Genomic DNA, 17,099 nt, shown 5'->3' on the forward strand with positions numbered 1-17,099 from the left:
GAGGTCTCAAATCTATTTTTCAGTTATTCTATCAGATTCTGCTCTATAAAAATAGTGAAAACTTTACAGTCCCTTAGGAAAACACGCTTTGTGTAAACATAGGCACTTCAGAGGTTGTCATGTACAGTAAGTACGTTTATACAGAGAGGGGGCACTGACAAAACACTGTTGCTCACCTGTTGCAGTTTTTGATGCAAACAGTCCCATTATACTACATGCTGTTACCACATGACTAGCATCTCTAGCCTTCCGCTAAGCTGACTTAAGGCTATTTTCATCCTCGGTATCATACAAACTTCTGTATAATACTACCAGTAAATGAATTTGAAATTCTGTTTTTCTGCAAATTGAATTAAAGTACTAAAAAATTAAGTATTTAAATTAATTAAAAATAAAAGTTCATTTTAATAATAAATTAGTAAGAAGTACTTGGACTATAAATAAAAACATAAAACTCGTATCAATTGTTTGCCAAAACTACACATTAAAAAAGCTACCTGGTAGCTGATAATAGAAGCATTGTCCTCATGGTTCAGCTTTTAATAAGAGAAAGTACTACCTCATATAAGATTTAGTAACCCCAAAGTAGTTAAGTATTCAGACTTCCTGCCGCAATAAAACACATGAAATAATAAGCAATACAAGTCCAAAAGACAAACCTGATTGAAGAAATGCACCTTGATCTAAATACTAAATATGGTTTCCACTGAATACCAGCACAGGGAAAAGTTCTACAAGGACAACTTCTTGTGTATTATATATTAGTTAATATATCACATTTTTTCTTACCTGATCAGAATAAACATTAGTACAAGAGACTATATAGCCAATTTTGTAATAGCAATGATATTAAACGCCACATAAAATATATACATAAGTGTTCCAGAAAGAGCAAGTTCCACACAATATATTAAGGCTGCTTGCTTAGTTTTCTTTCACCAAAGCCTATCCAGTAGAAACAGTCCACCATATCTAGCTCCATTGGGCCAGCCAGGCAGCATACCAGAACCGCTCTGTAGAAGCCCCGAGAATACCATTAGATACAGGGAAGTAAAGTAGGAAACAATTCATGCCAAGGACCTCTGTAAGCAAGTCTGAACAAAATGTAGTCAGGGTCAGGATCTGAACTGAAGCTTACCATTTGAGTAGCTCTGCTCTGGGCATATAGACTAACTCAGTATTATACTAAGCTACAAGAGAGTAGTGAAATTCCTGAAAAGCCAGCAGGGAATATACCTGCCAGAACAGGACTTTGAGACTGCTCAAATATATCCAACAACCTTCTCATTCAGGGAAGGACAACAAGGAAGTCCTAGTTAATGCTGCTTCTGAGCTAGTTATTCATTCCATCAGATAGGCCATCACAGCTGTTCAGTCTAAAGTAATCCTACTTGCAGTTACACAATTTTCTGAAGAACTCAGTAGAAATATTAGATTGTCCTATGTACAGTGGATCTGTAGTGCGTCCCAAACTAACATCACACACACAAAATTTATATATAAGGTACTACAGATCCACTTTATATAGCACAATCTAGTATTTCCATTGAGTCCTTCAGAAAGTCTTCTAGCGTGGATATATGTATATACACGTATACATATATGCTAGAAGACCACCCATTAGAACAAGGATGCTAGTTGTCTTTACAAAGACTACTTCACTGTGTTAACAAGTTCAGGAAACATGGAAACAAACCTGGGTCCATATTGGGGTAAATTATCATAATGAAAGTAGTATCTGTAGATGTATTTGTCCAAATCCTCAAAAACCTTTTCATTATTATTTTGGTATTCCTTCATATCTTCTAGGTAATCCTTGACATCATTAACAAAATCAGTGAACAGCATCTGGTCATGTATAAATAATCCATTATGAAAAAACTTATTGATGAAATTTTCTAGTTCTCTCCAGTGATGAAAGTTATGTACAACTTGTTGCAAATACTTTTTCATTAGCCGATTAAATTCATCCACCCTGATAGGATCTGATACTCTGTTAAAGAGACTAATGAATTCTTGATGAGCACATTCAAAAATACCAGAGCAGCCCTTTAGGACAAACGGATGTTTTCTATTACACAAAGGATCATTGAGACATTTCTGTGAATCCAGATCTTTTTCAAATGTTGTAAACTGATGTTTTCTTCCATCTTTGAACTCTTTTGGCATGTTGGGTCCCCTGTAATGCATGTGCTTCAGATTCTCGTAAGAGTTATGTTCTCGGTAAAAAGTTCGAGCTTTCTTGTTTGCCTCGTGTCTTTTATCATTTGACTTCTTTTCATCAAAGATGTTTTTTGTGGTATCTTTGAAGTGTCTGAATGTAGACTTTACAGAATCAGAGAATTTTTTCAGATTTTCTTTCACTGCTTCTTTAGCCTGCTTAATCTTTTCCTTATGGTGTCTTACAAACTCTTTCGTGGAATTTTTCATAGCATCAAAAGTTTCTTTAACTGAACCAAAAAATGATTCCTTTGATTTCTTTTTAGTCTTACTTTGCCCTTTACCTTTCTTTTGTCCCTTTTCACTCATTTCTTGTTTTTCAGTTTGGTCTTTCGCTTCAACATACAGCTTCTCCCATAAGTCAGAGCGCTGTTGCTCAAAGTTTAGCTTTTTTTCTAGTTCTACTAGTCTTCCTCGCAGAGTTTCTATTTCTTGATTTTCTCTTAATGTATCATCATCAGTATTGTCAGGTGTTTGACGAGAACTTAACTGTTCCAGTTCTTTTTTCAGAGCTTCTGTAACATGACGTTCTTTGTCCAGTTCTCTCCTTAACATCTGTGCCTCTGCAAAGAGTGTTTCCTTTTGCCTAAGAAAGTTGTGGTTTCTTTGCTTTTCCTCTTCCAAATGTTCCCTTAGTTTCTGATTTTCCATTACAATAGACTCAGTGCTAGTACCTTTATCTTCCAAGTTTCTAATTTGTTGTCTTAGCTTCCTTAATTCTTCCTGAAGTGAGGCCAAAGCTTTTTCTTCCTTCTCTAGAGATTCTCTTAAGTGTTGATTTTCTGCAGCAAGACTTTTTTTTTGAGATTCAAAGGATTTCTTCTCCACCTCAGTAGAGGTCAAACACGTGGCAAGATCTCCCTTGAGTGACTAAAACAAAAAGAAAACAAGCAAAAATACTACAATTAGAATTGTTACAATTTCAGCTAGAAAGACCAAGGGACCCCAGAGTTTACTTATCATTTTGGATACAGCAACACATGTTGCAGCAAGATGCAAAAATAGAGCTAGTTTGTTTATCTCAGATACACACACAGACACTTTCTTGGCAACAAAGACATGTGAGAGGCTCCCCCTTCCAACCAGAGGTCATCACCCCTTGCTTGTATTGCTTTAACTAGCTGAAGGATAGCAAACTGGGTACATGAATTGATCCATCTTAAAAGGAAATGAAAATGTGCGTGTTTGCTGTTGATTTATGTTCAGCAAACTGGGTTTACAGATTACAAAACCAAATACATTAGCAGAAGCAAGGGCATTCAACAGTTGGGGCAGAAAATCAGGAACTGATTTTGAACCAAATTTGCTGCTGAAAATATGTGTTCATGTAACCATATCCTAAAACAAAAGGATCTCCCCAGTCTCTTAGCATCCTTGACAAACTCTAAAACTAAACCTATTGAATTGTGTATAAATGCTGCTATCAGCAACATGAAAGAAAACTTAAAAAAAAAGACATGCACACACAAAGCACTCCCTAATCATCTCTCTGAATGATCTAACAGCAAAAAACTAAACATACAGGTTAAGTATTTAAAAAATTAATAACCATTGACAATTTAGAAAGCAAATTCACAAAACCTGTAGGTTCAACCAGTAATAGGTTTTTACCAGCATGTTCTACTTCAGCTGTCTTCATTAACGACAACCTGGCATTGTCATAGGGAAAGAGACAGTCTCTGTGTCCAGATAACTCCTACGCTACATACATAAAAACCAGTATGTTTAAACACATGCCAATAACAAACCTGATCAAAATACAAAATCTTTGTCAAGAATTCAGGGGAAAGAAAAATGGCACTCTCAGAAATAACTTACTAAAGAAAAAAATGTAATGGATTTGTGTGATAAATTAATTTCACTTTGTGTAAGTTACACACGTAATGACAGAAAAACCCAATGACTTCCAGCTAAACTCATACCTACCCCCACTTTATGAGGCACTTTATCTCCTTGCTCTTGTTGGCACTGGTAAAGGTCATCTTTCATATCCTTTAATTCACGTGTCTTTGTCACCAGCTGCTGACGTTTCTGGATCTGTATTGTACCTACAAAGAGAACAACTTTCTTTTGATAGTCTGACTTACATTAAGTAGTTAGAGGAACAGATGAACCTAAACATCATCTTCATTTTCTCTGCAAATTCAAAAGCATTCTTACCTTGCAATTTCTGCCTAGTGCTTACTAGTACCTGTTTAGCTGTAACAAAATAAAGATTATAAAACCAGATCGTTGCATACTGATTCTGTTTCTTCCAATGATAAACAACTTCTCAAACAGACCCAAAAATTCGCTTTTATTTGATGATAACAAATGAAGGAATTTCAGAACACTACATAGAAATAAGTTAGATACGAAACAACGAAAGTTATGCAGGAAAGGATATGTGATTTTTTTTTTGTCATTTTTTTAGTAACATGCAAGCCAATCAGGATAAAAGGGAGACCATTAGTCCATGCATTTTCTATTTCAGAACTACAACTTTTACTGTTAAGTAAAGTTACAAGAATAAGAGGATCTTAACACAATATTTAAATTTTCATGCAGAAACACAATTATCACATACTGCTCACAAAGCAGCAAGTATTTGCAGGCCCTATCTTGTCATTCTTATCCATGAGTGAAGGCTGAAGAGTAAGCAAATACCCTATCTTTCAATTATCAGACAAAGGCTGACACACACTATTTTTCGGGGGGGGGGGGGGGGGGAAATCAATCTTCATTGTACTAGCCACCAATTTTTTCCATCAAGTAAAACTTCTTTACTGGTACTTCCCTACCTATACACATGTTCTGTAAATCCTCCAAAACCAATGCAGCATATGCAGAGTTCTATTTCTGTATTTAAAGGGAAGGGGGGGGGGGGGTGTATTAGTAAAGAGAAGAAATTCTATAAATACCATTATACTGAGGATTTTTTTGTGCTCTCTTAATTTCTATTTAACGTATTGTCAAGTATGAACTTAACAACAGACAATGCTGTATTAAACTAAGTTGAACCTCAACAGTTCAATTCAGCTAAGGGAAAGCAACGTTTTTACAGCAATGATTTTAAGTTTGCAGAGTCCTAATGAACACTTATTGGAAGCATAGATCCTTGCATAAGTGAATTTAAGTATACTGACAATAAATTTGTTTTTCATATTTGTTTTATAGATACTTTTGAAGAAGTCCGCTGATCCTAAGAATCTGAAAGACTGCCTCAGAAAAATCACCACTTAGTGTAAAGGGTTCATGGTAAGAGGAACCTGAATTACAGAAAAACACTTAAACTGTTTCTCTCCTTATCAAGAATCATAATTTAGATACAGTAAGCAAAAGTGACATTTAGCAACACAGAAAGGGTAGCAAAGACACTAAAAATGCACATAATGAGGCACCATTCCTCACTAATTGGTTTGTGTTTCCAGCTGGTACTCTAAGTCACAGTATCCTTCAGATTCTTTAAGTAATCTATCCAAATCCCTAGCATTACAGCAATATTCCCTTTCTCAGATTCTGGTTAAAGAAAAAAATTAAATAACTGAATGTCCGTAAGGAGACACTCTTCTGGCAAGGGCTTCCTAGCTTCAGCTTTTCCAGTTACCTATTTTCCTGGAAAGCTTGCCCTCTTTCAGATCTCCTTCCTAGAGCATCATAAAGCCAGCAAACTCAGTTTAATACCATTTAGGATACAGTTATTGATTAAAACCTAATCCTAGTTGCTTTCCACATCTTTGGAAGTCTTAAAGGGGTCCTGGAGCTCCAGCTAAAGGGAAAACACTATCCTGATACTGACCCAAAATGAAAAAAAAGTAATTTCATAAAAGTAACCCTTTCCAATCTTCTTACATGACAATTAACCTAGCATTAAAAGACTGCTGTGGAAAACATTCATTCCAAGTTGAATCATGGAAATGCAAAGTAGTCCTCTAGGGAGATGGATTTCTCTTTGCAAGTTTGTGTTTTAAAAAAAAAAAAAAAAACAAAAACCACCAAACAAAAAACAGGAAGATGGAAAGCAGGGTTTTATTTCCTTTCTAGTGGTAGAAAGATTAGTTAGCACATAACCATGAAGAACTTATATTTGAAGAAGCAAAAACTAAAGCCACACGGAGTTGCCTCCTTTCTGCTGAGAATGCTGTCAGCACTGTCATCAGTGATGACAATTTTTATTTAGAAGTATAGATTCAATGAATGAACAAGTCAAAGTGAATCCCTTAATAAAGATACTAACCTGAGTACATTTCCAAGATCTATTTCTCATCCATAGATCTCAAAGTTCTTTAAAAGGACAGTATTTATCATTAACCCCAATTTAAACACAGTAAAATGATTAACGGAATTGAAACCTCAAGTTACCACCACAAAGCACTATCAAAGAATGGTCTAGCCATTGTGCTCCTCTCGGCTTCTAGCACACCAACAATACAATCAATCAGTTTTTACACCAGCTACTACTAGCTGCAGCTGCTAAATAAAAAGTATTTTACATGACTGGATTAGTCATTCCTATAATCCCACATACACTAGTAATTCTTAAGACTTGATTTTTTTTTTTTACATGTAAGTATGCATACATACATACATGGATGTGTGTGTACACATACGCACAACTGAAAAAGGTAATCTGAATGCAAGCACAACATCCACAATACATCACTCATGACTCTTACCTTCAGGTTTACCTAAGAACAAAAAAAAAAATCAGGGTCGAGTGAAAACTAGTATAAATCTCAAAATAAATGTCAAAATTTAGACCCCTAACAATTAGTCAAAATCAAATCCAATTAGAATCATAATTCCAGTCTCAAATGGAATCACAAGTCGTCTTATAAAGACACATTTTCATATAAAACTACTTAGAAAAAATTACTATTAAAAATAAATGCACTATCATTTTTATCATAACACACGTATCTTAGAAAATCAGGATTGCACTACGTAGATTTAGATCTGTAATGAGTTTTTCTATTTTGTTAAACGTAGTAACAATCTGTGTCATGCTTAACTTTAGGCAATGCACTGAACACAGAAAAATTGCTGCTATCCTGGATTCCGTAAACTACTTTGGAATTGCAAGGACAACTACAGTGTATTTTTCTCCACTGGAGAGAGAAAAATATTGATACTATGAACTCCTGTAAAAAACATGCCTTGCTCTTACATTTAGCAGATGAGTACATATGGGACAAAAGCCTGAAATAACTCTGTGAAAGCTGTTAGGAATGATAAGCACTACCACAAATTTATTTCAAAAGAAAAGATGTGAAAAATGAAGGGTACACACTGCATTACGAGAAGAACAAGAAATTTCTATCTGGAAGGGCAACCAAAAATTAATTTCTTTTTATTTACTTTAATTTTAAAGTAGCGTATATTGAATACAATTGCACCGCTGAAGGGCCTCCCTACATTATCCATACATTAGCAGTTGCTTTTTCTCATTTTTAGGTTTAGATTGTTAGCAGAGAACAAGAAAAAAAATCAGTCACCCAAAAATGGCATTTGTTACGTAAGGTGTTGATACTATGTATTTTGTTTTCTATAAACTCACCATAGAAGTGTCCAAAGCCCATGCTGATTGCAATCACCAAAGCTAGTATGATACATCTGTTAAGGCCACTACTGAACTGGCGTTTATGCTGCTCTTCTCTGGGAGGTTCAGACTCCATTTCAGCAGGGGACCCACCCTCAGCCTCGGAGCTGGAGATCAGCCTCTTCTTAGCCCGACGTTTTCGCACTGTGGGACTGGACTGATTGCTAGTTTCATCACTACTTGATTCATCATTGCTAGCCTGAGACGAAAAAACTGAAAACCAACATAGAACAGTCTTTAAAATGCACTAATTGTTGCTTTAAAAATCAATTTGAGTACCAAAATCCATCATATTTATGCAAAATGTGTTTGGCATTTATCTTAGAGAACATTAATAAAACAAAATAAAAATTCTCAATGTGACAGTTAATGCTTGATCTCCAAAGTTAAGAATTAATTTTTTAAAAGGAAAATATAGAAAATCAAAAAATCATCAGCAAAAAACTGTATGGCACTTCCCCATACCTTATCATTCACTCATTAGAAAGTGTTTCTTTCAGACAATCCTGCCTCTTAAAGCACCTATATATGTACTGCCTCTGCAAATTCTAATCAAGTAGAAAGGTTAAGAATTCAGTTTTCCTTCTCTTACAGATACTGAGACTGAACTATTTAATAACAAAAGAGCAACAGAAAGCCTTCTTAAAAGAAAGCCTCCTAAAAGACAGACATGGTTTTATTGTATCATCTCAAAAAACTTCATTCTGTGATCTACATGCAGCTGCAGTCAAAATTCCATTAAAGTTCCATTAATGTAGGTATTATAAATATCCAAACAAAGCTTTGCATTGCAAATTTATTTAAATATGTAATTTTGTTTACTTTTAATATCTACCATATACTACCTATTAACATCTTTACCCACCTTTCAAAAAAGCCAAAAGCCATTTTCAACCACTACTGCACAGGAAAAGAACCACTCGGGTGCTTCTGTGTTTGTCCCTCCCTAACACTCTGAATCCAAAACGCTTCTATTACTTGACTGGTGTTTTGGAAGATTGAATTGGCCAAGATTTGAGATAAGAACAAATTCTAACCATAAAAAAAGAAATGTTTTATAGCATTTCTGTAAAATGGTATTTGTCATACCATTTGTATGTTCACGTTCCTATGGCCCAAAAGCCACATATTCTAACTGGGAAATAACAACAGAGCTGTAATTGTTTGTTCCTATTACTAGTACAAATGCTTGCTGCATGTACTGTAAATAAATTTATATAATCCAGTATATAAGTAATGATTATTTAATCTCCCTCCTTTGAAAGCATCATTTTCAAGTGTAAGGCAAATATCAAGGGGAAGCAGTAGCAGGGTGAAAAAGAAGCTTTCAAATATCTATGTTCATGTAGCTAATTCATATGCCTGAAATAGATTCAATGTGATCTACGAAGCCTCCAGCACATAACAAAGTGCTCCTGCTCAGATAGTCCTAAATTTGATGCCCACAATTACACAATGCTAATGCCCCTTCTAGAAATAAGGCTGTTCATTCTCATATCAGAGATCATCACTCAAATGTAAAAATATAAATACAGAGTTACTGTCCTTGAACATTTCACAACTGAAAATCATTTGTTTGAGCAAAGCCATGCACACATCACTGAATAGACAAGAACGCCAAGCCATTACCTATAAAAAGCATTACCAGTTAAGATTCTTCACTGAAAATAAATTCCAACTTCATAGAAGTGATTGCATCAACCCCAGAAAAGATTACCAGTTAGTATCTGGAATACATGTTTAATTTCTGATACCATGGACAAGCAACAGGTCAGATAACAAAAGATACCCTCTTACTAAAAAAAAAAAAAAATCCATTTTAGTCAATTAGTCAAACCAGACTGACCAAGCAGGCATTGCAATAAAGACAAATCGCTTAAACAGCTACTTGACATGCAGATTCTTAAATGAATTTATATAGCTTGGCAGAAAAAGACACTATTTTAGAATCAGTCATTTAAGCAGATGCATAATTCCTCAATCCTGGACAATAAAGACAAGCATTCAGAAATGAGTCAGGAGAGAGGTATTTTTACTAGAACGCAGAGGTCAGACATTATAAAGGATTATACAGGACATACTTATTAAGACAGGTGTTACTGCTGCTTGTTTGGTTTTTTTAGAGTTTTTTCAACAACCAGCAAGCTTAGACGTATGGAATACAAAAGTGGTTAAGGAACAAGCTGCTTCTAGCCAAATGGGAAATTCTTTGATATACACTGGACAGCAAAGTACAGGAAAGGGAAAAAAAAAAAAAAACAGACAATCAGAAAGCAAAGAGAAAAAGCTGTAAGACACTCAGAGCCATTCATAAGCACTTATTGGCAAGTTGTCAACAGCATTACACTTTCAGACAAGAATGACATTGGCTTACAGCTGCTCTAAGAATTCAGTACAAAGCTGTACTCTAACATTCACAGGATGAAAAGGAGTATAAATGAAACAAAGTGTGACCACAGGAGCAGTCCAAAATTCTAGCTTCTGCTATGATTTTGAAGTGTCAGACCTACACTAGAAACCAGATGAGGTAACAATGCCAGTTAATGTGATTTTCTTTGACGTTTCTGCACAGACACATCTCAAGCCTAGATGCAGTTTATTTCAGTATATGAGTGCTTCTGCTAGTTAACTTCATTCATGAAGCAGTATTAAAACATTTCTGTTTGCATGGTGAAGACAGCCTAAAACAGGAATTGGTTTGCAAGTAAAAGTGGCAGAAAATCCTTGTAGAACATTTTAGTATCTACATTAGGAAAATCTGACGCTTATCCTTTTCCAACATAATAGAAAACTCAACAAGAAGTGGATGGCAAAGATTTCCATTGCCAAAAAGTGGCATGAAAATTTTGACTGCTAAAACTTTGGCATTTAAAATAAATGCAAAAGTAGTCCAGACATTTTCTATAATACTTAAGTCAATCAAATGCACAGCACTAAAGACCATGCTGAAATCAGCTTAAGTTAGAAGGAAGAAATTCTTTTTGCCAGTCACACACAGATTTGGAATCCAACAAGAACCATTCATTTAAACGGTCAAGCATATGTATTAAAATGTATTACAAAGCTTACTGATGCCCATTCCAAATTTACATGTAAGTTTTAACATCTTTCAAAAAAGCAAATAAAACACTGACAGCTTAGCCAAATTCTTCAGTGAGGACTGGCTTTCAGCATCTGTTGGAATATCACTACTATAAGATCAAGTCAGATTGCTACTGATAATTTTAAGAACATTCCATGCAAGCCATAAGCAATCAGCTTTACACAAGCTGATCAAATTTAATCACACCACCTTGGAAAGGAAGACTGCGAGACACATGCTCTTTCACCTCATTTCCCCATCCCCTTACACAATCGGGAATCTTCCTCAGCTTCTCCAGCCAACTGACTTTTGTGTACAAAAACATGGGGGGAAAAAAAAACATTTTTAGAGCTCAGCCCTAAAAGAAAAAAGAAAGTCAACTAGATTTTAAATTAAAAATTAAGTCAAGTCATCCAGAAGACTTAAAGAAGGTGACAGCTTTGTTAGGAATCATCACTGGTCATAATTAGATACTAAGCTGTCATTTTCTGATTCCAATGGATACTATACAGATACATGAACCTTTAACAATGCTTTATTCTACTCCTAAGATAAAACAGTATTTTAAGAAAAATCCTGCTCTTGTAATAAACTTACTTTGAAAGGTAAAAGTCAGTAACACAAAAGTGTTATAGTGAATAAACAGAACAGAAAAGATTACAAATAAGCAGCCAAACAGAATTAAAAAGGAAGACTAGAGAACTAGAGAAGATTAACACAACAGTAAGTTTGTGTTTGTTGGGTTTGTTTGTTTGTTTTTAATTGTCCAAATATTCATATCCTTCCTCCTGAACATCATGTGTTGCATTTCTGCCAAGTACTGGGAGTATTTTAAAAAATATATATATATTCTATGTAGCTATGAAGGTAAGCAAAAAGTTTTTGTAGTCATGCTGCTATTAGTCCTCATAGCCCCAAAAATCAATTCTCTCCCAGTTGCTAGTTATTTATGCCAACTCTATAAAATCAATTCTCTCCCAGTTGCTAGTTATTTATGCCAACTCTATAAAAGCCAAAAAAGTTGCCAAGAGAAAACCTACAATTATTCTGTGAACTAAAAGTCATTTTAATTCTCAAAAATATGCTAGAAATTTACTTTGCATTTAAAATAGCGAACACCTAATGGGAGAGAACGCTTTCAAATAAAAAGACTGCAGACATACATTTGGACAAAGTTTTCGAGTTAGGGCAACTAGAGTTGCCCTAGAGACTACAAATACTTGGACAGGTACTCAACAAGACCAATTTTTTTTCCCTCTCCACACAAAGAAGGTTCCCTAAGCAAAGATTCCCCCCGCCCCGCGACATTTTTGCACACAGTTGCTTAGCAATTTATTGCTCTTACCAGTTTCTAGATGGGAAAACGCATATTGACTGCTAGACGAGGAACCCATGTTAAAATCCTCTGAACTTTGAACTTCTTCACCATCAGCTGGAGCTTCCTCCTGACTTTGAGTTTCTTCTGGTTTTGGAGCTTCAAGTGTAACAATGTCAGAATCATCGCTAATAGTTCCGATGCAGGACCCATCATCAGGGATTTTTTCTTTCTTTCCCTAGGGAAATGGACAATGTAAAAATTATTTAGATACATACAATATAAAGTAATTTAAAAAAACAGCAAGACTTCTTAATGCTCTAAAGAAAGGAAAAAATCAGTATCTTTATTTTAATGCCTTCAAAACATTCCTTGGCATTGTCAGATGGGGCTTACAGAAGCTTCTGAATAACATAACGTAATTTACCTCTGGAATTGTCTGAGTTTCCTCAAAAGCAGAGAGAGTATTATCTACCACTGGTATCTCTCCATCATTGGTGCCTTGAGCTATATAAATAAAGAGAGGAAAAAAAACAAACAAACATGGGATTAAAACCAGTAACTCCACAAATCACGCCTACTCCCATATAATATTAAAATATGTATAACTGTGACAGATTTCTATTATCTATGCATAACAGGGAAGGTTTCCTAAAAATACACTATATCTCATTTTTAGTATCCCTCTAACGAACATCAGAATCCAATTTGTCATTATGTAATACAATGTTTTGGAGGATACTTAAATTAAAATGCTCATACTGATCATAATGCAAGTAACCTATAAATGAAAAGCACAGTTAGATAAAAACCAACACTATACTGTAAGTTGATGCCACAGTACATTTGTAGGCTAGGATAACTAAAATATTTTCCAGGTAGTCATTGGAGTTTGAGTGTCTAGTCCTGCTTCTACAAGGAGAGGTTATGAATTTGGAAACAAGGCCAAGCTCAAATTTACTCAACTGCACACTGAACCTGTCACATATGTGTTCTCATACCAATATTAACAAGTTAAGTATTAAATTTAGTAATTAAGTGAAAGGATTTTCATTATATTAATATGCACCAGACTTACACTTCCAACTCAAGAAATGCTAACAGTGCCACAATTTTATTTTTTAGGTGTAAAAGCATTGATGGTTCCTTCCAAATTACTCTTTATTTGATCTATGACTTTATCAAGGAATGTTTAATATAGTAAATTTCTTTTATCAATAGCACTTCTATAAACTATTTTCCAGCAACACCAGCACATACTATTCTATAACACATCTAACGTATTGACAAAATGAAAGACATTCTACTCATTTCACCTATTTTTGGAAAAAATACTTTTATAAAGTTGATGACTGAATATTTTCCACAACTCTGATGAAGCAAGTACTTTGACAGAGGCCTACAAAGTATACAAACTCTATTAAAAATACTAATTTTGTGCCAACGCTACAACAGACATTTACCTATTTTATGGAACTGCTCCTCTTTTAATATATTACCTTGCAAATCAATTGGTTGCTCCTCTTCTTGCAAAGAAACATATTCTTCTGAAACAAACTCATGGGTATCATTTGTGCTTCCATTTTCTGAAGTCACTGTCTCTATGTCAGAACCCTGGAGATGAAGAGTTTTAAATGAACATTACAGTTATTGGGGTTTCCACTAGTAAAGCAGAAGGAAAGTGTTACAAATAAAACAGAACATTAATAATAAAAACAGAAGAGAAGAATAATAACCTTTAAAACTGAAGAAGACTTTAAGCAAAGAAAAGCAAGAAAAATACCAAGTAATTAACTAGAGGGAAACAAATGTTAGTGTGTAATACTTATGACCATGATTGAAAAAAGGCAGAGGAGAACAATTCTAGGGGGGGAAAAAAAAGGCAATTTAGGCATCAATTAACAACTATGCTAAGTATTTTAAATAACTATTTTCTATTAGCTTTATTAGACCTATTTATTAAATAGAATTTAGAGAAACAGAGGAGATTGTCAAATGAGTTTTGAATATGGGATCTTAGACTTGCACACATGTCCATGTATTGTATGTAAATACACACACCCTCCCCAAAATGGAACTTCAAGAGTACCACCATGAACTCTAATAAGTACTAGTACCAGGAAAAAATATGTCTAACTCTACTCCATCTCAATTCCTGTCAGCAAATTTGAATGGCTGTTTTAATAGTACATCTCTGACACCAGGAAAACAAGTATTTATACAATCTCTAAATTGGATTTCTGTCTTTAATCCAGAAAGAAGCCTTAGTTATTAGTCAGCTGCCAGTGAACAACAACCTCAGAGCAAAACAGGAACTGAAGATAAACAACGCACAGAGACTGCAGGGCACTAAAGGCAAGCAATATGGTTAACGACTCTAAATATTTAATCTTCATATTGTAATTTTTGTTTAAAAGAGCTGATGGAACACAAGTAAGGTTATCAGAAAACTATAAACATGCAAAACATAACTGAAAAATACTAAGTCACTCTGATCCATAAATAACTTGAGCTGTTTTTGTAAACATAGTTATTTTTGCAACAGCAGGTGTGAAATTACAGTAGTAGTAATACTTCCAGATCAGTTTCCCTAGATGCCTCATTTCAGGACTCAAGCAAACATGTATGCTTTTGTTTTTAAGAGGAGACGGTACTGCAGGAAGATTAGATACCTCAAAGAGACTTGCATAAGATACATTCTACAATCACGTTACAAAGTTATGTTCCTTTTTAAGAGGCTACAAAAATTAACTGCTTTAGTAATTTGACAAATACTTTGTATTTTTTTCTTTTTGGCTTCAAAAGTATCACAATTTTAATCTCAAATGTTTTGCGGAAATTTGCCACTCAATTATAGGTAACATTAAAATGAGCGAAATCTCAGGAAAGAAAATAAAAAATTATTTGGGGTTTTTGGCTTGGTTGGGTTTTATAGACAGGTATCTAGATTTATTATGGAACTATTGTTCTCTAGTGTAATAGAAACATTACTCTCATTTCTTAAGTTGTGAAGAAGAAAATAACAAAAATTTAGTTTGCCCCAGTTCTACAACAAGACAAACATCAGGAATATAGCTTTAAAAAGATTAAAGTTTTAGCTAAAATACCAAGAAACTGGGCTAGCTGAGTACAAGGTAAGCCATCCTTTTTTAAACACGTGCAGTCTGGTGTGGATGTCTGAACTCTCCGATTCACTTCATCTGTTGCTAGACCATCACCCTTCCATTTCATCAACAGCAAAGAGGCAGAGAAAGGATATAATCTCCTCATTATGCTCCTTTTCCTATACAAAATTAGCAAGTCCTTTCTTAAGAGTAGTCCAACAATACACAGCATCACTTCTCTGTTCAAAGCAGGTATTAAATTCAGCATACACAGCTGTCAGTGGTCTGCAATCACAACCTACCCAATTGCCATTTCTTGCCCCTCTTAACTTGGTGCCTTTGTAAACAGCAAAACAAATCCAGAAACTGATTCTGATGTGTCATCATCAATACAGGTTGCAATAATACATGAGAAAGTAATACTATAGTATTCAAAATTTGTCTAATCCTTAGCTCTATCCCTTTCCTAAGTATCCAAGTCATTTCCCCAAAGTATACAGCAGTCCACATGCCACCCCTTCCCTGGATAACAAGTGTGTGAAGGGTATCTAGCGATCCCATTCATTCTACTTTCTTCACACTCAGATTTAAAGCTGTCTTGCCGGGATAACGCCAATAATGGGAGCTCTTAAACACCAGTGTTTTCCCACCCCAGAGTGATTTAATTTCTTTTAATCAGGGAAGAATAACTGGGAACAGAAAATCTCTACATCACAGAAATCTATTTTGCTTTAGCTAGACAAATCCCTGCCTTCCTATAATCTTGTATTATGTTAATTTACTCAGACTGCACAATTTATTTTCAGTTACAGTGTAAAATAACCATCCCAAGTATGATAATAAAGCCTGCAATTCACAGCTGAGTAACCCAACTGTTGCAGCCAACTCCTAAATCCTTTCACTTTTATAAGAAGTCTGTAAAAGTCCAGCAGCATGTGCGCTCCTGTATCCCACTTGGTCTTGTAGTGGTGGACTTGGTAGTATTAGGTTTACAGTTGGACTTGATGATCTTAAAGGTCTTTTCCAACCTATACGATTCTGTGATTCTGTGTGACTAGAGTGAGTTTTCTGTTTCTCTTTTGGTGACAGGATTCACAACTTGTCATCCAACCCAAAACAAGGAAAAGAAGTTTTAACCATGTCTTAAATACCACTTGCTGCCAACAGAAGTGAAACCATGGCCCAACATTTATAAGCCACAAGCCATATCGCTTGCTTTTGAGACTGAACTGAGCTTTCAAAACTTGAGTACAATCACAAGCTTGTAATGACTTGCCTTTGGAATTACCCAGATTCATTGTAATCTGCAAATAGGGGAGTGTGCAGTGAAGGAGAAACAGCTGATCACTAGCCATGACCTCTTCCTATTATCTCCTATTTTCCTTCTATGAATGAAATATCTCAAGTACTGTTCCTTAAAAATGTTTTGGGACAGGCATCAAGAAGATACAGGCAGCCAATATGTAAGTGTCATTCCAGGAAAATAATTAACTCATTTGCTCTGAGGATTCTGGCTCAATAACCTGCTCAGTTCACAAGACAATACTACATACTTAACAAAACCAAAACAAACAAACAAAAAAAAACCCCAACCCCATACTACACCCACACATCAGCCAAGACCTGAAGAGATACAAAAATCCTCAGGACTAAAGAAGAAAAGTATATTGGAAGTCCACGGTAATAGGTAGCGCCTCTCAGAGTTTCTGAGCAACTTAGGCCTGCCTTGTTCACTGCTAGGGGAAAGTAAGATAAAACATTAATCTTATCTAACTTCAAGTGTCTACACCTGGGCAAATA

General features: G+C 35.1%; 1 protein-coding gene and 1 long non-coding RNA gene across 5 annotated transcripts in view; one reads left to right on the forward strand and one right to left on the reverse strand.

Annotated features, from left to right (window-relative positions):
• CCPG1 (cell cycle progression 1) overlaps positions 1-17,099 on the reverse strand; it is a 28,302-nt gene that overhangs the window by 3,288 nt on the left and 7,915 nt on the right. For 3 of the 4 annotated variants that reach the window (XM_072870758.1, XM_072870756.1, XM_072870757.1), the window contains exons 3-9: positions 13,695-13,809; positions 12,623-12,702; positions 12,226-12,433; positions 11,091-11,186; positions 7,757-8,011; positions 4,147-4,268; positions 1,697-3,090 (exon numbers count right to left, since the gene is read on the reverse strand). In XM_072870758.1, coding sequence (XP_072726859.1) covers positions 1,697-3,090; positions 4,147-4,268; positions 7,757-8,011; positions 11,091-11,186; positions 12,226-12,433; positions 12,623-12,702; positions 13,695-13,809 — 2,270 coding nt within the window. The remainder of the gene's footprint in view (positions 1-1,696; positions 3,091-4,146; positions 4,269-7,756; positions 8,012-11,090; positions 11,187-12,225; positions 12,434-12,622; positions 12,703-13,694; positions 13,810-17,099) is intronic. The other variant, XM_072870759.1, reaches the window with a different exon arrangement.
• Positions 5,271-16,630, forward strand: LOC140655823 (uncharacterized). Its single transcript, XR_012043877.1, has 3 exons — positions 5,271-5,457; positions 14,451-14,550; positions 16,389-16,630. It is a non-coding gene; the product is annotated as an uncharacterized lncRNA (long non-coding RNA).

The sequence above is a fragment of the Ciconia boyciana genome, chromosome 8 (genome assembly GCF_034638445.1).
Source record: "Ciconia boyciana chromosome 8, ASM3463844v1, whole genome shotgun sequence".
Taxonomy (NCBI): Eukaryota; Metazoa; Chordata; class Aves; order Ciconiiformes; family Ciconiidae; genus Ciconia; species Ciconia boyciana.